This window comes from Bombus flavifrons, chromosome 13, assembly GCF_040668555.2.
Source record: "Bombus flavifrons isolate JBK064 chromosome 13, iyBomFlav1_principal, whole genome shotgun sequence".
NCBI classification, from domain to species: Eukaryota; Metazoa; Arthropoda; class Insecta; order Hymenoptera; family Apidae; genus Bombus; species Bombus flavifrons.
In genome coordinates, this window is record NC_138454.1 from 12,342,558 (window position 1) to 12,365,280 (window position 22,723).

At 39.3% G+C, this 22,723-nt stretch overlaps 1 protein-coding gene across 7 annotated transcripts in view; it reads right to left on the reverse strand.

Annotated features, from left to right (window-relative positions):
- Positions 1-283: 283 nt before the first annotated feature.
- Positions 284-22,723, reverse strand: part of LOC138186190 (very low-density lipoprotein receptor) — a 64,749-nt gene continuing 42,309 nt past the window's right edge. For 2 of the 7 annotated variants that reach the window (XM_069125785.1, XM_069125782.1), the window contains 11 exons: positions 19,969-20,088; positions 17,463-17,585; positions 8,924-9,156; positions 7,985-8,189; positions 6,893-7,204; positions 5,688-5,988; positions 5,111-5,402; positions 4,178-4,658; positions 3,745-3,828; positions 2,600-2,868; positions 284-2,463 (listed from right to left, as the gene is read on the reverse strand). In XM_069125785.1, coding sequence (XP_068981886.1) covers positions 2,419-2,463; positions 2,600-2,868; positions 3,745-3,828; positions 4,178-4,658; positions 5,111-5,402; positions 5,688-5,988; positions 6,893-7,204; positions 7,985-8,189; positions 8,924-9,156; positions 17,463-17,585; positions 19,969-20,088 — 2,465 coding nt within the window. In that variant the 3' untranslated portion in view covers positions 284-2,418. The remainder of the gene's footprint in view (positions 2,464-2,599; positions 2,869-3,744; positions 3,829-4,177; positions 4,659-5,110; positions 5,403-5,687; positions 5,989-6,892; positions 7,205-7,984; positions 8,190-8,923; positions 9,157-17,462; positions 17,586-19,968; positions 20,089-22,723) is intronic. The other 5 variants (XM_069125784.1, XM_069125783.1, XM_069125786.1 and 2 more) reach the window with 5 other exon arrangements.

Below are 22,723 nucleotides of genomic sequence, written 5' to 3' on the forward strand. Positions count from 1 at the left end.
TCTGCGTTATCTTCTTCTCGATCGCCGCGCACGTAGGCACCCTGACAATAATTTTGAAAATTTAAATCGTTGTTCATTTCAGAAATAGCGACGAAGAATTCCCATAAAGTACTGTGCAATACGTAATTATCTCTATATATGTACGTCTGGCGTTTATTTTATATTCGATACAATAATTTCTAAATCATGAAAGAAATCACTTAGTGCTCTATATCTCGAGATTACATCTTTAAAAATGAGGCACATTTTAGTTGTCGTAGGTATATGATAACAATAAAGATAGTGCGATTTATTTTATATATTTATTTATACAATAATCATTATAATAAATTATATATATAATATATATTTATATTATGCGTGTGTAGTGATAATATATATTGCATAGAAATAATGTTTGACACGATTTTGGCGAATAGGTTGGCTAAATTATGCCTTGTGACTCACACAATTAATTGCAACTGATACTCACCACACTCTTGCTATCTTTTGATTAAAATCACCATCGAGCCTCTATATTTTAATTTTGGACTTTGCTTTCTTTCGATTGTAGGTAAGAATACGTGCTTTATTAAAAAGTAGCAAATTTTTCTGTACTTGTATGACTGTAAGTATATTGATAGTTCGATACAATAAATTATCGATATAAAATCTGTTGAAAACGCACAATTTGCAAGAAAATATATCTATATAAAGATAATTTGTGAATAGAATTGTCAAGCTTCTTTCGTCAATGTCTCTTTCTTAAATTATATTAACGTTACTAGATAAAAAATTTTTTATTACAGTAATATACTACACTTAACTTTATCAGTTGAAAATTAAAAAAAAAAAAAAAAAAAAAAAAAACGTTGATACGTAACAAATATGTTGCTACTTCTTAATACACACAGCTGTTAGTTCGCCATAATATCATTATACTCTTTAATAATCTTACCTAGAAGAATATCTGTCTCACATTTAATTATTTAATATAATAATCATAAAGTATATATAATAAGTAAAACTCTTAAACCCGAGGCGATAGTTCTATACATATACACTGATCTTTTTTTAGTAGGTTGAAATACCTAAACAACAGTTTTACTTTTAACAGACACGCAGTCACACTTAGTGTCATTGAGCTGATCTTATTACATCTAATTGGTTTTCAATCTATTTCATTACAATCATAACATTAACAGAATATATCGGCGAGAAGTGTTTTACTATGATATGGTCTACTTATACAAACACAGGCAATCGTTAAAAAGAGTTCTATGAACGTGCTGGAAACACTGCTTGTATATATCGTGTAAACGACATAAAAGGAGAAATGTGTATTCATGTACAAAAGAACGATTTATACATTTATATACGTAAACGCCATCGTTTGAGCTATTACTGGGATTAAAATGTAAGTATATTGCTATTCCTAAATTTATAATATATCAAAGAAGAAATTTCGATTGTTTAAGAAAATGTCTCCGATTGCTACAAATACCATTAAACATGATCATTTCTGAAACACTTTCTTTTGGCACTATAAAATATTGTATAATATATGTAAAAAACGTTATTACAAATAATTTAACAAATTCACAAATGATGATAGAAAGTCTCTGACAATTCATTACCATTACTAATGATTCGTAAAATTATTCCTACTATATAGTTCGCATATTCGTATGTTATATACATGAGATTCTATCAATGCAACAGTATACATATATCTAACTAAAAGTTATACTCGACAAAATATATGCTTAAAGAATAAATAGTGAAACAATAACAAGTTAAAAATCTTACATGTAGATAAAAATATTCTCTCTTTCTCTCTCTCTCTCTCTCTCTCTCTCTCTCTCTCGCTCTCTCTCGCTCTCTCTCGCTCTCTCTCGCTCTCTCTATACATATATATATATACATATATATGTATATATTTTATATATTTAAACATAGTTGCATCAATACCCCACATAGATTTATAAATAGCACTATGTTACATATTACCGCGTGTAAACGAAAGAGAAACCATTATAAAATAGGATTTTTATTGTATCTTATCGAACTACCCGAAAACTGACGGTTATAACGCTTATTTGGCAACAATTATAGTTCACCTAAGTATTTCTCCCTTTATGCCTCGGAGCAAATCTAAATGTTGCACATACGTGTAGTAGTAGTTGAATGACAAGATGCATAAATTTGTAAAGAAAACGAGACAGTACAAAAAAGAAAAAATAAACATAATCACAGCTGAGTTGGCAGGCAGGTGGGCAATTGCAGGCATATTATTGGACAGGCTCGCTCGACATGCGCTTCACCGCTTTTTCTTTTTTTTTTTTTTTTTTTTTTTTTTTTTGTACATGATTTTTGTGTTACTTGGTCGACATTATATTTCAATAGCCTGCTAAGCCCGTTTCATTGACAGATTCATTCTTAAACGTAATCATTAGTTCCAGGACTCGTTAAAGGTTCCTGAGCCTATTGAAATTAAACAAAAAAATTATACAAAATATATACATTTATATCGAGGTTCGATAAATAAATAAAGAAAAGTATGTAAATAACATACACAATTCTTTTTTTAACGAAATGATACATCACACACAGTAATTACCTCTTCTCCAACCGTAGCAGTGGGGAGTGGAAACCTATTCTTTTCAAGACTAAATTGATCTTCTGTGGTTTTCCTATACACAGGATTATCAAAGTTCATACTCGTTACATTACGATGAAGGTAATGCCTGTAGCATAATACTGCTACTGATGCGAGGAGTAACAGCCCGAAGGACGCCACGCCTATCACTATCCCAGCGACTAAACCAGGGTCTGTGGATTCAGACGCTAGGCCACCTTTGCCATCTCCATCTGTTGAATGCGTTGGATCTAAAACAAATTAGTCGGTCAGACAAAAGAAGCAAAGACGCGCGAACTAAATTAAAGATAAAGCTAACTAATTATAAAGGTATTGTCGCGGCCAGAAGTATGCTCCGCTTGGTAGTTGTATGCAATTTCTTCTGGCCTTGGATATTACACAACGCCGAAGAACCCACCAAATTTTGATGTATCGGAAGACGCGATGCGTTTCTCGAACGAGATAGACTCGACCGAATCCTACTGACTCGACAAACTAAAACCGTCATCCTGGTCTCACCCATCTCCTCTAAGAGTCGTTCTTTTCATCGAGAGTCTTCGAAATTGCTGATTGGTCTGCTTCCTTAAAAACAAGGCCCAATCAGCACTCGTACGAAACTTCGCGACTCTCTCCTAGGATCATCTATCCTTTCTGAAGCGGAGGTAAAGCGATTTCAGGAATCATCGAAGGTGGTCTCTTCGGTGACACGTGAGAAAATTCCTCCGTCTCCCAACAATTGACGCCCGGCGTTCGATGCCAGCGCTCGACGCCAGTCGAGACTCTTTGGAATCCTTAATTTATAGCACGACTGTTCGCGGCAAGTGATAAAGCAACCTTCTAGGCGTGAAGTGTCCCTTCGTACGATCGCCCAAAGACTCTAAACTAAACGTCACGGCCGTGACACGAACAGTGTCAGCAGTGATCGCTAACAAATACAATCACGACAAGCTTCTTGTCATATACAAAGCCACTTTTTTTAGCGATTCAGAAACATGCGTCTCGTATAACAATACACACATCGTTATTAATATAAGACTATACACGTTATAAAGCATATCCAAATGTTTTTGATCAATTGATTATGGAGCTATAGTCGTATGATATAGAACGCGTGCAAATATACTTACGGACAGCCGTGGTTACGTTGAGAGGTTCGAGTCTCTTGAATGGTTTACTAATTTCTTGCGTTGTAGGTGCTACAGTTGTACTTACTGGATATCATCCCATATTCATGCAACATCGACGCAAAATATTATGATAAGTAATAAAATAATAAATGTAAGACATAAGCATGATAATTATAGTATAGTTCAAGAGTGAAAAAAAAAAATTGAATCGATTAAAGCAATTCGATAACGATACGGTAATACAAAAAAAATGTAAACATGCTTCGTTAAAATTTTGTATTCGTATTTAAATCGTAAGCGTTATTCCTATCGTAATGTACCATGCATTACCCTAACTTTGATTTCATTCTTCCGACTTCAGTGTCAATGCATGCATATTAAATTAATGCGTGTAATTTACGAACAAATAATTGGCATCATCGGTATCGCTTACCTTTTTCCACGCACATCAAACCGTCAGGTAACAATCTTAGGCCGTCCGGACAAGCGCAACTAAGAAGAGGCGATTTCGAATTGATTCTTGGTGCTGGTAAACACAAATGACTGCAATGACCATTCACAGCCTGACATTGATTCATTCCGTCTGGTTGTCTGTACGGATGATATACGTGAACGACCATTGGATATTTCAGAGTTCGAAGAGATGTAACAGGTTCGACCGATTGACCAGTAAATTTATTTGCTTTAAATATCGCCTCCTTATCCCAGTCGGTCCAATAAACGTAGTCTTCGAACGTCGTAATACTGAAGGGATGCCTCAATACTTCCGGAGAATAGAGAACCGTTCGTACACCTGAACCATCGTAATTACACGATCCAATTATATTTAACTTTGCGTCTACCCAGTATATTTTCTTGCCAATTAAGTCCAGAGTCAGCCCATTTGGCCACTGTACGTCATTGTCGACTATCACCTGCAAACGATAAGCCCGTTGTTTCAGAAACCTTACTCTTATACTGGCGATCTGCTCCGAAAGTATTTAATCGACTTTTGTCTTAAAAGGTCGAAGAAAAAATGAACTTTCTCAGTAGGAGGGAATTTTGAAAACTTTATCTAGTACTACTGCTTAATCTTATTTTATCAATCATTACGACATATTTAGAACGAGATTAGAGATTAAAAATATATATATATATATATATATATATATATATATATATATATATAGAGAGAGAGAGAGAGAGAGAGAGAGAGAAATTCGATATACGCGTATTATTGGCGAAAGCAAAGATGCTTATAGTCGTACGATTGCAACACGTTAAATTATAACCGAATACGAAAAGAAAAGCCGTGTTCCTAAAAGGATCCATGGAAGATTAGCTTAACTACAGGTTCGTTCTCTCTTCGATCTTATTATGGATCTACCGTTCGATGAGATCCATCCATGCCCGCTTTCTCTATGCGGGCTTCGTCGCTCCAATCGGTCCAAAACATCCATCCCTCCAGTGGATTCAAAGCTATCGCTCTAGGTTCTTGTACCCGATCTCGAATCAACGTCTTCCTCATATTACCCTCGAAATTAGCCAGTTCTATGGTACTCTTCTTGGAATCGGTCCAGTAAATATGACTATATATCCAATCAACGGCAAGTCCGTCCGATGTAGTTAAACCATCGTCAATTACAACCGTACGCTCGTTGCCTTCGTCTATCGGAGCTCTAAACAATGATAACGATAACGGATATGTGAGTAACAAAGTATTTTTTTATAGGAAAGGAGACGCAAAGATGCGCACCAGACAGAATGCACACGATATACGTAGGCCATAGGTGAGAAACGAGATAAGTTAGATCTTGCGTATGTCTTTTGTTTATACGTAAAGGAAGAATTTAAAAATTCGACACGTTGTCGATCAACGCCATATCGAGAAGATGTTTGCGTTTGATTTGAAAGTTAAATACGTGTTTTTGTCGTTCTTTTGAATTCGATTCGTCGTTGCTTACTTATAGATCTTCTTTTCGCTGCTGTCGCTCCAGAAGATCATACCGGTGCGAAAAACGAAATCCAAGGCCGCGGCCATTTTCGTGTCTTTCACTATATTCGTCATCTCCAAACGATCCAGTGCCACTTTTCTTATATCGTGCCTTCTGGTAAAGAGCAGACTGGCGTGACCTTCTGCCGCCTTGCAACGAGTATGGTTCCTGGGATCCTTAAGGTAACCCGGGGCACAGCTGCACTTGAAACTGCTCTTTTCGTTCAAACAGAACTGGGAACAGCTGCCTGGTTCCAAGCATTCGTCTATATCTGAAGCGGGAAACACCATTTTTTACATTGCTTCTCTTTCGTTGCGACAATTATTTTCGTTCCGTTCGAAAGACTTTAAAGAAAAAGAAGAAAAGTACACCATTGTTGTATCGTAAGAGCGTGTTCGTCATTTTCTTATAGAGTTTTGTTAGGTATAACGAGAAGAGGGTTGTAACAAGAGGGAAGATGCTCGTATTCAGGCGAGTGAGATGACGCGCGCACGTATGACGAGAAAAAGGAAGAAAAGCAAAGTGCCACAGCTTTTCTTCGGAGAGCTGTCTTATTGTTGCGAGTAAGAATCATCCGTTGTTAGAGTTATCTTTACTTTGCGAGCTTTCCGTCTGTCTGTTCCGAATCGTTATAACCATTCGTGCGCTGTTCCACGTCAACCGTCATTTACCGCAAGCTTTTATAACTAAGCTGCGGATTTTCACGCATTTACGGGACATTTAAAGGTTTCCAAAAAAAGCACAGAATGCATAAAATATGCGGAAATATTATAAGATACCAAAAAGTATAGTATTTAGCGAAGTAAAAGTACGAAGTTGTATCGAGAAGCAAATAAATATAAAAATCGATAACGAACGAATATATGAAAAAAAAAAAAAAAAAAGAATGTAACATCCTTATGCGTGCGCAATACTTATATTTTATTATTCGTAGATCGTATCATGAAAATGGAAAATTATTAAAATCATCCACTCTATCGGCATCGTGTTTTCCCAACCAATTAGGCTGGGACCGCGTCATGGAAATCGCGTTAACATGCATTTCAATAGACTTAAAAATGCAAAGTAATCGATAATTAACAGCGGGAAATGGCCAATATCGATCGTTAGAATTTCGACATTAACGTCAATAGCAAAGAACGTGTTTTCGAACGGGAATACTGTTGTCGAGTTACCATCGCAAGTCCTATTGTCGATGAGCCTGTATCCTGCGTTACAATCACACCGGAAGCCGATCGGCAGATCGATGCAAATTTGCGAACATCCACCGTTGTTCTTGGAACACTCGTTCACGCCGCAAAGTTCTTCGTTCTCGTCCTCCCAACCGATACAATCACGGTGTTTGTTGCACACGCTGGAAAGAGGGATACACGAGCCCTCGCTACATTCGAATTGCGTCGACGGATCACAAACGGTGGTTTTGCCCGTGCAATTTTTCTCGTCGCTGCCATCTACGCATTCTGCTTTGCCGTTGCAATACAAGTGGCCTGAAAAATATTTTTATATATACACACACCACGTACGTAGGATAAAATCTCGAAGGAGAAGCGGCGAGAAGCGTGTTTACGAAGAAGAAGCGCGATGATAAATCAATGCCGAATAAAACAGAGCAAAAATAAAAAATGGACAGGTACCTAGTTGCTTTTACCAACAAATTCTTCGTTTCCTCGTTCGCGCGAAAGTGCACGCGTCTACGTCATACTATATAGTATACAACGTATAATATATCTTGCGTACATTACGAATAAATATTATTTAGTAGAGTACTATAAGCAAATTTAATACGTTAGAAGTAAAATTACGCTTCGTATCGATCTTATGCGCTTTGTTTCTCAAAATTAATCGTTACAACGTATCTGAAATGCGTTCAACGAACAAACTGACTATTTCATACTGTACTATAGGCAAAGATGCTTTTATGTAAACTCTCTTCTACAAAAGTAGGATGACTGGTAATTACATAAATTAATCGGGTCATAACGTATCGATTATCTATATTTTACGGAGTACACGGCATACGTTATTTGCCAAAACTAATTACGAATATATACGTTAAATGCACCATTTACGAATACGATAAACGCTTCGGGCCAACTATGGCAGAAGGATTCTTCTTCTTTACGAATTTTCTCCTCCAAATCACGATGTCTGGTATACGTAGTGGCGCATCGTACAACGCGAGATGTAGTATCCGTGGAATTACAAAAAAAAAAAAAAAAAAAAAAAAAAAAGGGAAGCTGGTTAAACGTTCTCGTAATTAAGTTTACCTGATATACAATTACGATGATCCCCGCATTGGAATTGATCCGGCCTGCATGTAACGTTGTGACATCGTTTTGGCAACTCGTCGGCCCCGTTGGGGCAGTCTCTTTCACCGTCGCACACCCAGCTTTTGTGTATGCACGTGAAATCGTCGTCGCAGTCGAAGTCTTCGTCCTTGTTGCAATGGCTTGGTCGTTCGCCGTTCGAATACTAAAAAGATTTCGCAAGTCTTTTACTTTGCGCCATCCCTTCCTTTACGCGGGTCGCTTTGTAATTTTCTGCACTTTGGGCGGCTCTTTGCGTTTTTGCGACGTCGATACCCAGAGGATTCGACGCTGGGAATTAACCGAAGCGAATACAGTCTCGCGAGTATGTTAATTTCAAAGATCTCACTGATGACGTCAACGCCGAGCAAATGGTCGATACGCGGTTTTACCTTATTTTCGAGGTATTTGATTCTAATATACGAAGTTGCGGAGTTTTAATTAATCGAGATGCAAAGCAAAGCAAGCCCAGTTTCGCTGGTATGCTAATTAGGAAAGCTGCAACGATGACGAAACTACCCGCAATTGTTGAGATTTTTAGATGCAAGACCGACCAATTTCGCCGTATTTTGATATATTTTACTATATTATAGATAGTATAGTATAGGTAAAAAAAAAAAAAAACGTATTACGTTTCCTTAATGTATTCCGTTACGCGGTTAAAAGTTAACGAAATCGAATAAATATTAATCAGCCGGTTTTCATAAAAATGCCGCTTCTGGAAGAAACGAAACTATATAGGAAGCGCTAGGAGAGAAAAACGACGCGAATCTTCGGACGAACAAACTCGTCCATTCGAGATATTCACGATAGAATAGCAAATAAACGGATAAAGTTTTTTCCTTGTACGACTGTGTATCGATCGCGCGAGAATAAAATATCCGATCGACCATGTTTTACCTTACATCCAACTTCGTCGATTTTATCTGGACAATCGAAATCACCGTCGCATCTCCATCGAGACGTTATGCAATAATTCTTGGAGCAGGCGAATTCTGACGGACCACAGGTGACCGGTTTGCAATCTTCCTCGTCGCTGCCGTCTCCGCAATCGTCGTCGCTGTCGCACACCCACGTTCTCTGGATACATCGCTTGTTTGCGCACGTAAACTCGTCAGATCGACAAGTGTCGTCTGGAGAAAACGCGTTTTATGTACACGCAAGAAATGGAATAAACAAATAAACAAGGTAAAAACGATCTACGACAAAGGCGATACGACAAACTTGTTTTCAGCGAAACACTCGTATTTTAACACGGATACGAAGTTTAACGGGACAACCTATGAAAGAAACGTCTTTAACGTTATTCTTTAACATATTTACCGCTATTTATGATATTTAACGTATCCGTCATTCTCTTTAGAACTTCGAAATATTTCTTTTAACTCGATCTCCTCGGATAAATTATCGAATATTCGATCGAATAGCCTTTCCGATTTTAAAGGATATCGTTTCGTTTTCGCGAAAGGAAGCCGGTGTTTCGCTGAAGAATCCAATGCAAATAACGTGCTTCTTACGTCTATCGTTAACACGTACGTTTATAGCGTCGCACAAAAATCTTAGACCATCCACGTTACTGCTTTCGACGCGTTTTGAGAAACCCTCTCCGCGTGCCACGAAAAATAACAGACACGAGTCTGTTCGCAAAGGAAACGACGCTACCGTCACACCGAATATTTTAAAAGCTCGATCGATAACAAACTGACCGTCGATTCTTGAGTTTAACGTATAGCAAAGATTTGGCACGTGGTCTAAGACTTTCACGCGGTACGTTTAACGTTTAAACAGGACGCACGACGTCGAAGAAACAAGGGGGGGAAAAAAAATACGGGGGAAAAGAGAAGAAGCGGCAAACATTGCTTAAACACGTGGAAATACATATATGCAACGTATCTAGCCAATATCCACGATGCTAAGGACATGGCGCGTGAACATGGATTTTTCGTTCGTACACAAGTTATCTGACGAAAACGAAATTCGAAGCGTAAAAGACCATCGTAAAAATCAAGAACTTTGGTTACTCGAATTAAATCTATGTTTTATTCCGCTTTTTTACGGCAAACGCGCCCCCCCCCACCCCACCCTCCGCCGTGTCGCGAACGCTACGACGTTTAAATTATGCAAGAAGCTATTTGCACTTTCGAGAGGATGTAGCGGAAGGAATAAGTTTCTCGGCATAGTCGCGTAATTAAACGGGATAATTAACCGGTCCTTAATCAACGACAGACGCATACCGCTACTACGACGTTACTTAACATCAAGTGCACGACATAACAGGTAGAAACTACCAGGTTGTTGGTGTACGAACTTAGAAATCAGGGACTGAATCGTTCGTTACCCTCGTAGACGAGTTTTATCCGTCTGGATGAAATGGCACGAACGCTACGAACGAAAAATCAAACGTTCCGTGACCAATGCGCTCGCGTAACGTCGATTCTCGCTGAAATAAAGGACGCGTTTAATCGTCTACGATGACACTCGTGCGTACAACCCTTTGCAGTTGTTACGTGGAATTTCTTCTTCTTGATACGATTATCGATTTATCGCGATGCTTTTTCCTAGTTAAGTGGCAAGCTGACTATCGTAAATCACATTGGAGGGAAAAACGGTATTAACTTGCAGATATTTATTCCAACGAATAACGACTATGTAGTCTGCCGAGACTTATGCATATTTATAATCTTAGAAAAGAAGCAGAAACTTGCTTCGCATAATCTTCGATTATATTTCGCCTGTATATTCCAGGAATTCCAGGTCTTTTATTTGAACGTTTTGATAAAATTAACGAACGTGTCGATATCATACGGGACAGGCAAGAGTATACGGAAATAACGCGATCAAAATTTAAACGCTTGTGACACGTTGAAATTGAAAAATCCAAATCAAGCGTATAGAACATTTACGTAGAACGTCCCAGATTTTTTCCCACCAAATAGCAGTATCGGTATATTCTATGACTAAGCAAAAAAAGCATAGAAGCTAATAAACGCCGAATTAAAAGGTTAGAGCAAAAATATAAAACAAGAACGGATTGGTTATTCGACCGATAAAACGTAGAAATGTCGTATCGTTTTTCATCTTTATCAATGTACACATACTATGTTCTATCGTGTATTCGATAAGACTGAAAGAGGATTATGTATTTATTACATTACGTTATGTTATATTTCTACTAAACAACGATAAAGTATCTTTCGTAGAGTATTAAGCGTAGAAACGTTTAAACGAAAAAATCGGGATCGGTTAATGGAAAGGTGTCGTTTTCCAACGAGATAACGTTACTTTGTGCATCGATGAAGAACAAGCGAAAGATATTGGATCTTAACTGGAACGTTCACCCCCGTCCTGCTTAGCAAATTATAAAATTAGCACGGATGGGCGACTCCGTGTGTCGTTGGCAAATAGTCGCTAACGACCATGGTAGACGATGCGACTTTAATGAAATAATAATTAAAAAAAAAAAAAAAAAAAAAAAAAAAGATAAAATAGCTACGTCATTCGTACTCGACTATCGTCTACTCTCCAAAAATTTCATCTCTGTAAAAGCCTTTTAATGGCAAGGAATCAAATACGTAGAGGCGTGAAAAAGCTATTCGAAAGAATTGATTGCCGAAAAAGGTAAAACGTTCTTCGGCGAGGCAATTACAGAGTTACTCGATAAATGGCAGGAAATCGCTGAAAGAAACGATGCGATCATTCGATAAAATGCTAATTTTGTAAAACTACGCGCAATTTTCTCAAATTTTCCTGCTTTTCCAACGTAATAGAATTAGCAATTGTCGCGGCGTTTCTATTTGCACGCGTATCGTCGCGACGCGATAAATCCAATCTATCCGATTACGAATCCATCTTATCGATCTAATCCATTATTTGCATTCTTTCGATTACATTCCGGTTAACGTCGTGTTAAGGCGTGTACGAAAAACCAATCCATCGTCGTTTCCTATTTTCGCGTACTTTTAATCGATCAACGGATTAAGAAATTCGTATGTTCGGTAAATACGATTATGACGTACGATACGCTTTATAACAGTTCGTTTAGAGGCACAAACCATTTTAGGACACGCGTATATTCGCAAATCGTAACTTTCTCGTTTTACCGCAACTACCGCATTTCGAATATTCTGCACACACATTTTTGCATATCGTACGTATCTTGCGTATTTCTGCAGCTTCGACTTTCGCATAAATGCATAAAAATCCACGGTACTACTAGCAATCGCGTATCGTACGATTCTTCTACCTTTTGCAATAGCATGGAAGCATCGAAATATTTAATATCGCGTTGCTATCGCGTCGCTCTGCATTCCCTCGTATTTTGCGAACGATACTTCATGCGGTAACGATCATACGTATATAACGAAGTCTCTTTCAACGGCAAAGGGTCGAACGATAATTCAGCAAGCCACCGAAGAAGCGAAGGAAAAAACGCAACAAAGAGAAGTAACTACGGATACGATAGCGTGAACGTGATAACGAGACGCGAATCATCGTGACGAAGAAAATCGATCGGGCCGCTGCGGCGAAAAACTCGGGACACTCGTGTAACGTATGTATATGTAGCTATCCGAAAAGTATAGTTCGTGCAACCTGGCCACGAAGAGTCGGTCGTCTAAAGCTTTGCCAAGGGAAACCAAGCGTTTTTCGGAAGGGAAAAAGAGTTACGCTGACAAATTTGCTCGGGCATGACTCGAGGTTACTCCGCGCCGAAGGAAGTTGTATATTTACATGGGAAACACGCTTCCACGATGATATCTCGAGTTAGTTTTTTAAAATTGGACAAATCTCTGCACACGACGTATCTCGAACGATAAAAGAGAAAAAGGTTTGCAAGAGGTTTACGATAAGAAAGAATCGAACGAAAAAAATACTTTTTTTTTCAAGAGATTTCTTTTTTCTTTTAGAATCGAATAGATAGAATAGCGTTTGGTTACCTAAGGAGATATCTTTACTTATCTTTATATCTTATTATCGACTCGTTAACAGGGTCGTCTTTTTAAATTGGAACTCTACTCGCGGAACGAAGATTCAACGAAATCGAAATTTCTCAAATTTTCCTGGTATAGGAGCCACTTTTACCGTCAACATTTACAAACGTCACAGCATTCTTTGGACACGCGTTTGCGATCTTTCACCGTTTAACCGATTCTCTGGCAACTCGATCGTACAGAGATAAATAAATATAAAATACGAGAATAAAGGGGAGAAGCTGTAATCAGAGTGGTAGAATCGAAGAGGAAAAAGCATTATGCGTAATCCGGCAATCGTGCGGTTGCGCGCGGGAGACTAATTAGCAGAGAATGAAAACGATCCTCGTAATCGTAACAATTACATTTAGGACGTAATAAAAAAAAGCAGCAACGTTGTGGAAGTTGCGTACGTGCGACAATTATCAATTAGAGGGAAGCATGCAACATGCTGCTATTACGAAGCACGCGGTGTTCTGTATTAATCCTTAAAATACAGAAGCTAGGTAGTCGCCAGCTTTCGGTTGTTTCGTTCCTCTTCTACTACGTGGACACCGGCGTGGACTCTAACTTTTAATATCCACCCTAATAAACGCGTCGTACGAACAACACCTAACACGATATTAACAGTCCATCACGGTCCCCTGGCTCGATAATTTTATTTCTCGGTGGCCGGAGAGTTGGAAGTAGAAATTTTGAAAGATTATCTTTAGACATATATTAAAAGAAAAAAAAAGAAAAAAAATCGACTGAGTTTTGAAGGCAAAGTTTCAATTATATTGCCTTAGAGTAAAAGTAAAATATATCGCGATCGGCGGAAAATAAAAATTAGAAAAGAATTTTTAATGGTATAAAAGACGCGAAAGGAGATAGAGGAAGTCGACTTGGAGTTTCGAAGACGAAGTATCGAATTTGTCGTAATCAGAGCGAAGTTGAGTCGCGCTTTTTAGAAACAGAGTAAAAAATCGGAGCGGAACATCCGCTCTTTAAACTTTTTCGGGAGAAAGAAGAAGGGGCGTTTGGATTTTTACGAAATTTGCACGATACGATAGATCGAACATGGTTGCGAAACAAGACAGGTAAATACACGGCTGAATAGCGGAAAGTATCAGCGACAACGTGCCGGCGACCAAGCAAGTAAACTAATCGCTCCACGCTTTTACTTTCGCTGTAGATCTAATCCGACATTTTATTTTGACGAAACCAAAGCGACCACGTCTAAGGAAAAGAATTTATTAATCACGATAAGTGTACGACACGCCCTCGAACAGTTCGATAGCGCTCTTTCATTTCCTCAAATGCGAAAAAGCACAACAAACGAACAAATAGCAAAAGCCAAAAGAGAAACGACAGAAATTTTCTAAATACCCAAAAGCTTTTTGGAAAATATAAAGGGAAGAAAAAAGAACAAAAAAAAAAAAAAAAGAAAAAAGAAGGAAAAACATGCTCGTCACAGACCTTTTTATATTTTAACCCTCGACTGACAGGGCGAAGTACGTGTTACATAACCATCGGAGCGGACCAATTTGACCTCGATCAAACAAGTTGGCCAAGTGTGCGTTTCAACTAAAATATGTAACCGTACTTATGTTAACGGCCGTTTAACTTGTTAAGAAAACTTTGAACCGTAATAAACGATTAATTTAACTTTCTCGTGCTTTATCCGCGAGCCGAACGATCGGAACGAATACTCGGAGGCCAAAGTGGAAAATTAACATGGGCGTTTCAGAGACAGAGCGTGTTACAGTGGTAAAATCAATAACGGGGCTGTTTTAACTTGGTCGTATCGGTCGAGGGTTAAAGGGTTTAACGCGTTAATCGCCAATATCCTGCTTGATTTAAGATTATCCTTCGTACAACGGGAATCTACGGGATATCGTAGTATATACCGTGGAATTGTGTCTCTTTGATCGTGTATACACCATTTAACAGCGCGGAGCTTACGTTCGAGCGTTGTGCGGTTTCGCGTCGCTTGCACGAGCTACCGCGAGATTACTGCCACGGCATAATTCATAGCACGACAGAACGGAAGAAGAGCGTTCGAAAAGGCATAAATGAAAAATAGCAGATACGATAGTTTCTTTTTCGCGGCCGAGCTTTCTCTTTTGTACGGAACTCGACGTAATCGGGAAACGTACAACAAATATTTTATCCCGATCTGGAAACGTGCCCCGAGTGGTAGACCTTTCGAAAGTTCGCGCGCGTTTCATCGAAAAACTGACAAATACGAATTTCCTACTGATTTATGCAAAGCCGACCCGGTTCGACTCTGCCCCGCTGGAAAACATTTAATAATTCATTGTTTAGCCAGGCGAATACAGCATTAGCGCATTGAAAATGCACGAAGTTAGAAACACGTATAGATCGCAGCGAACGGATCGGGACAACAATCGCGTTCTAGTACCGAATCTTCTAAACACGATCAACCGAATTCCGATCGAGACGTTCACCGATGATCGTTCTCCAACGGAGAAAGCTTACACGGGATTTTAGATTAAATCTTACGGGTTGACCGCGGATTTTTATCCATTTATTTACGATTTTAAAACGCAAATACCAAACAACTATACGATACATATGCAGCGGATAAGACAATTTCTTACCGAGACTGTGCTATCGAAACGATATTTTCCAAGATACGAATTTGCATAAAAATCAACGGTCTGTTCGTAAGCAATCGTTCGATCAATTCTATCACGAATTACGCCGTATTTGCTAGCAAATTTATACGCGAGAATGTTGTGTCGATAACGGAGGAAAGCTCGAAGAACAAACATATTCTCGCAACGAACGATTTTACAATTGTAAGTCAAAATGTTAATTCTTCGCACTGCCGGGCCACGATTACGACAAATTAAACATCGTCGAAGCTAAACTCTGCACTTTTGGAAACTTTGCTTTTCGAAAGTTCGATCCGGTCCTTTCTGTGACACATTTTGCAACGTAAAGATAATATTTTCTATTCACTTTCTTATCGTTTTACTTACATTTTTTCTAATTAATGCGTCTGCGCTAACACGCCGAGGGAAGCGGAATTTTTAAAACTACCGAGTCTATCTAGCAAGAACGGCTTTCGTAACGTAAATTTGGAGCAACCGTCGCTGAAATTTAAAGATTACGGTAATTCGTATTATAACGTATGTACTTCCTAATTCAAAATTTCATTGCAAAGTGAGAAAAGTCGATGTGCGAACTTTCTTTATCCGGGAAACAAACGTATTTCGTTAAAATGTCAAAGTAATAACGTAACGTTGCGTTTAAACGTAACGTTAAAACTACGTAATAATAATACGACATTATGTAAACAAAGTAAAAGTAGCTACTTGATATTGTTCGAAGGTCAATTCATTTACATATTTGATGGTTGATTATCGAAGTTAGCTAAACGTAGTTTGCACCGGTAACGAAATAAAACGAATGCAAATTCACGTATTAATGTAGTTGCGGTGAATAAAATACGAAAACAGAATTGATTTCAGAGAGTGACACGACGGCTAAACGAATTTGTCTTTTCACGACCGACGATATTTTGATACCATCGAAATAAAACGTTCCTCCCTATTCTTCGCAAATATTCCTACTTTACTGGGCGATAAACCGGAATTCGATATGCGTTCGTTGAACAAAAAATGTCCCGCTCATCCTCGCTTCCCTGTTTCATTAATTCTCGCGTACTTCGTATTGCGTATATACGCGATACTACACGACTACTTTAACGAGTTGCTTTAACCGGTCGAACGATATTTATTTTCGGTAAAACTGCTCTTGAATCGAAACAAGAAAAAAGAAAAGAGCATAACAATTGAAAACACCGTAACGCATAAAACAGAATGTATCGAAGATCGAAACCAGAATTCAGTCTTGTAAGAATTAACACGTTGACTCTCGCTTGTACGTGACGTACGTATCGATCGATAGACCAGATATATCGGTAATATAATAAGTAGCTCGTATGAACGGAATTCGGAACGACGTTACTTATTCGATTAAAATGCCGCAACGAATACCAAAATTTTCATTCCCGTACCGCAACCACAGAAGATATCCGCACATATCGTGATCCTTTGACGGAACGTTTTGTCGTTAGATTCTATATTTCGTGTTCGTAGCGCGAAATTTAACATACCGGAATTTATCAGGCGTAAGGCGTAAATGCTACAACAGATACAACGATGTGCAACTACCTTTTATAGCCACTACGGCATTCGTGACGAGCGTAATGCCACGACCACGGCCGATCTATACGTAGCGAAGGACGGTGTCGATTCGATCTTTCGAACTTTCGTTTTCTTGCTTATTTTTTAAGCTCGTCCGCGAAAGGAATCGTTAAACGGACATAAAGTAAGACGTATAAGCAGAAAGACCTGAAATCAAAGCACGCAATTGGCGATGAACGTGCGCGGATATGAGAGAAAGCGAATGTTACGTGAAGAAGCGTAAGCGTAAAATAGAGTGCCCGTGCAGAATCTTACTGCACTCAGCCTCGTCCGAACCGTCCGAACAGTCTGGATGGCCGTCGCACATCCACGCGAGTGCCACGCACTCGCCGTTCCCCGAGTGACACGTGAACTGATCCGCCGTACAATTCTTCATCCCTACAAGATGACGATCGATTGGACCGTGATTTTCATTCGTGACAAGGTGCCAGCCACACGGCACCGCACTCACGGCCAGAGATCCCGTTTCGCTCTCGCGCGAGTGCACAATGCCATTCGACAAGCTCTATTTTCGTCGAGTGCGAGGAGAGCCGTCTCGAGAAACCGCGAATCGCATCCCCAGGGTCAACTGCATTTCGCGAAAAATTTACTCGCCGTCGCTTCGTCCAACGCTCGAGGAACGTCGTCTGCGAGAAATTTCTTTCCTTTTTTATTTACTTTCGTTCCTTCTATTCTCTCCTATCGCGCAAAGTTTCTCAATTTAAATCGGTCTTAATTTAATGAACCACGTCGAAACGCCGTTATACCGGTGGAAATTTGTCGTTGAGTTATTCTTTACAGTTTCTACGCTTCGTTCTTATTATTCGTCTTGTTTCACTCACCGCCGCTTCCACCGACTCGCTTATAATCGAGAATTTGTTCGGTATGAAACGCGTTAACGGATTTAAGCTCGGGTCTTGTTGCGAGATGATGTCAGTGGCCGGAGCTTCGATGGCCGACCGTCTATTTTCGACCTAACGTTGTTTTAGTTTCACAGCATTTTCGGGCGAACAGCGAGAAATTATATCGTTCGAACGTTAGGCCGTAACGGAAGGATATACGCGGCCGATAAGCGTTACGACGCTTTTACATTCGTCGAGGGATTCCAACGAATTTCTTTTCGTTTCGTATCTTACGTCGTAAGCCACGATGCGAATACAAATAACAACGGATTGGCGATAAAATAGAAAACTAGGAAGAAAAACTCGTTTCACCACGAATCTGTACTCGATAGAAATATCGTATCTTCGATACGTAAACGAGAAACTTTAACTAGTGTGTAAATACAAGAAACCGTCTTTCGATACGAGACAAATTTCAGATATCTCTATCGATACGCGTGTCTTCTCTATTTCGTATTGCGAGCATTCCTTTTCGCGAGTTCGTAAACGTTCAGAGAACGAAGGTAAGACTGCTGTTCGAGGGATCGTTGGTCTACAGTTTCGGCTGATGTTTTCCTTATGCAACTACCTGCGCGCGTACAAGCTTGAAAATTATCGCTGAAAGATACGCGTGGCTAACGCGTAATCCAGTAAAGCTTATTAATGGATGATCTAAGACGCGGTTCTGAGAAAGTTACAGCCAAAGTGCACCGACTTATTTCAATAAGCTTAGCTCTCAGCTTTGTACCTGTTTAGCATTAACAAAGTGAATACACGAACGGTGTAGAATTAGCTGTACGATATCTGGTTGTAAATTTTGACCAACGAGAAAAAAACTACTTTACGCGCGCGGTATGGAAGAGACACGCGAAACACGAAACATACGTAACGCACGAAAATATTCAAATAAACGAAAAATATATAACGCGAATAGGTCTACGGATAAACCATTTGCTTTTAGCGCGTGCCGATCGATTTATTTAAACAATCGTTGAAGGGGTAAAAAGGACGGTATCGGTTTATATAATAGGTAGAGGAATCAACGTAACGAATAAACGACGGTTACTGAAAAATGAATAATCGTTGGGCAACGATAGGTCGAAACGAGCGGCAAAACCTTCGAATAATCGGTGCGCGAGAAAACGATATTCGGCGAAGAACAAAAAGATGTTTAAATTTCAAATATTTAGCTTTTCCTCCTTTGGTTTAAACGAACTTTACGATTAAATACGATTTGTTTGCGCCTGTGTATTACGTTTGTGCATTTACGAGAAGTTTCGACAGATAGAACGCGCGTACGAATATACGAAAATATACAAAGCGATAAAAAGACAAAACTGATAATTACGCCTGAGCAAAATTATTTAGACGAAGATATGGTTCTTGTACCGTAGCTCGTTCGACTTTAATTACAGCTGATCGTAACGGATCAATCGACCATTGAGAAACTGAACGGGGATGGAATCGAAGCGACATCGAAATTTTGCCGTTTTATCGAGCTTATCGTCGGCCATCTCGTCGAAACACGCGGCAGCGTTTAAAGAGAAAAAAAGGAAAGAATGAAAATTTGGCAAAACGTTCGCGGAATTTCAAACTCTATATATTTACTTTGCCTTGGCAATTTATCTCTTTCCGGTGGTCGAGTCGCGGTTTCGCTTTGATGGGAAACGAATTCAACGGTCGAGGGATGCAATTTGCGATTCCAAGACCCTACTACTCCAAGACCCTTTCGCTCTTTTATTCCACCGTGGATAATCCCCGTCTGTCGCTTATGTTCCGTAGTTTTCCCTTAATTTTTTTTCTCCTTTCCTCTTTTATTGCTCTCTCTTTTTCATTTCGCTTCTCCTTGGCTCCTTCCTGGCTCGTTCCAGCGATCAACCTACGACTTATTGACAACTTACTGCGGCAATTTTTCTCGTCCAACCCATCGCTGCAGTCGTGCTGAAGATCACACAGCCAGGTTTTCGGTATGCACCTCCCAGGGCTGCACTCGAACTCCGTTTCGCTGCACTGTTTCGACCCTTTCGATCGCAATCGTTTTATCATTTTTCATTCTCGCAACCATTCTTTCGCACGACCAGTCGCCGTGCGCGCGCGAACAGAAGCGAACAAAAGCGAGACGAACCTCGCCAACAATTTATCAACACACCCAATTTATTAGTCGCGATATTAAACTCGGATCGAGCGAACCTGTTTCCATCTCGCGTTACAACTTTTTGAGAAGGATAACTTTTCTCCCTTTTCTCTACTTTTCTTCTTTTCCTTTTTTTAATTGTAGAAACGAACGTCGGTTCGCGGATAGGTTTTCACATATTAAATTAAAAGTCCAACGATAGAAAATCTTCCTTTGACGGTTTCAGCGCCTTTCTGACGCAAAATTAAATTTGTTTTCAGTTATTTATTTATCGTCGTTTAGATACGTACGTGATCTTTTCAAAAGGCGAAAAAATGCTAGACAGGACGTTTTAATCAAGGAAGATAGAACATCGCTCGGACGTTCCTCGGATACTCTCTTATTAACCGACAAACAAACTTTCTCTTAACTCTTTTAACGATTCGCACTACTGAGGGAGAAATATCGATGGCGTATCTATTCGCGCGTGTTTCCTATTTTCGATAGAAAACCGCCGATGCTTTTTTCGTGAGAATCGATGTTTCCGATATTTTTATTCCTCGAGCGTGGCTGACTTCTGCTACGCGATACCGAGAAACTTGAAAGAAACAGCGAAGCGTCACATTAACGTATTTTTTCCTTATAAATTGCTTCGTGTCCCTCCCTTTTACTTCCGGAGACATTTTCCAAATGCGACGCTAGATTTCTCAAGTTTAATATACGTCAAATACTTTAAATAATTTTCGCGCACGTAAATAACGGCGAGATGACAAATTTTCGACAACGATTCAGCCATATATTTCACTGTTATTACTTCATACCGATTATATACATGTATAAATAAAATCTTTGCACGAAGGACGTAGCGAAAGGAATAGCGGACAACGAAAGGCGAATTCAACGGTAGCCACTGTAACTTTGCGACTTTATCAAAGAATTTGTGAAATAACTTTCCATTTCATAGTATTACCCTAGAAATCATTGGCGGCTCTATAATGGATAGCTTTTAGTAAAAGGATAAGCGTGCATTGCTAACGAGGACAATGACTTTAAATATTTGAACATTTAGGCAAATTCGTCGCTCTCGTTCTTCTATGTGGCGAGTTTTCCAATAATGTCACGCGTGGAATAACATGGTCCAAGTAGCTTCATTTTGTAAAAAAAAAAGGAATATCTCGCGGTATTTTAAAAAATGAAAAGTAAACGTAGCGATATTACCGCTTTATATAAAATACGAAAGACGGACGGAGAAAAATATGACAAGTCCGTTCTTGTTGATTTCCTGACATTTATGTCGCTCGATGGTTAAAGAGCGAAAAAGGGGAAACTCGTCTAAATTGTTTGCCCGATGAAAACATACGTACGTGTACGCTTCTTTCTCGCCGGTCTTATAGCCATCGGTTTCGTCGGCGTAAAACCGGTATGAAAGAAAAGAGGGAAGAAGCTGCGATCGGTACGATTTAAATATGCATACGAAAGATCGCATAAAAGAAAATCAGATCCGCTTAGCCGGCACTCGGGAACTGATTAAACTCTAGCAAACCGTTAGATATGGGATATTACAGGTTGTTTAACTTTTTAGCAAAGCTGTTAATTCTAGAACAACGAGCCGCGCAACTTTCTTCTTTGCCCCGAGTACAAGATTACTCGATAAAGACTCTGGCTGGCCGTCGTATTAATTTGTCATTGGTAGTGTTTCGAAAAGCGATGGAAAATAATTCAACGAATATATATTTTAAGCCATAGAGATAAAAAGATCTAACGCGAAGATATTTCGGTAACGAAGATCGCAAATTCTCAATGGTTGTTATTATACATTCGATGACCGATATACGATGGAACAGAAGTTTCGATCATAATGGTCGATTTCTTTCGTTTCGACAAGGACACGATCGAGCTGATATCGCGCTATAAGGGCAGGCGCGATAAAAATCTAATTGCCATTTATTATCCGTTTTCGTGGTTGTCGGAAATTCTTCGATAGAAATTACTTGCACGGTAACGAGAGAGCAGTCGGAGAGGCCCTTTATTATCGTCGCGGACTTGTTCGCGGTACAACGCAATTTTTCACGTCGCTAGTTATCACGTTATATGTCTTCCGCTGTCGCAAAATCGATACGGTTCCCCGTGCAATTTCAAAGCGAGAGAAATGCGACATCGTTAGCAGATTACAAGCGATGCCGAACGCGGTCGACCGATATGTTTGCCGGATGCGTGCCGGAGGAGAAGTCGGTTCACCCAAATATTCGTTAGCCTTTGACCCGTCGCGTTATCGATGCAACATCATTTGCAATTTCGTGCATTGATCACGCGAATGCTCGCGTTAATCGTTAGCCGATTCTAACAAGCGTTTTATCGTAGTTATTGTAATTATACGAATTATATACGATTTTCAATCGTTATGTTCTAATATAGGTGATAATTTTTAATAAATTTTTATAAGAACAACGAATCGTAAATTTTATGCAAAGATGACGACAAATCCAGATATCGAACATCAATTAGGTAGCGAAAAAAGATCGTGCGGCTTTTTCGTTGGCAAC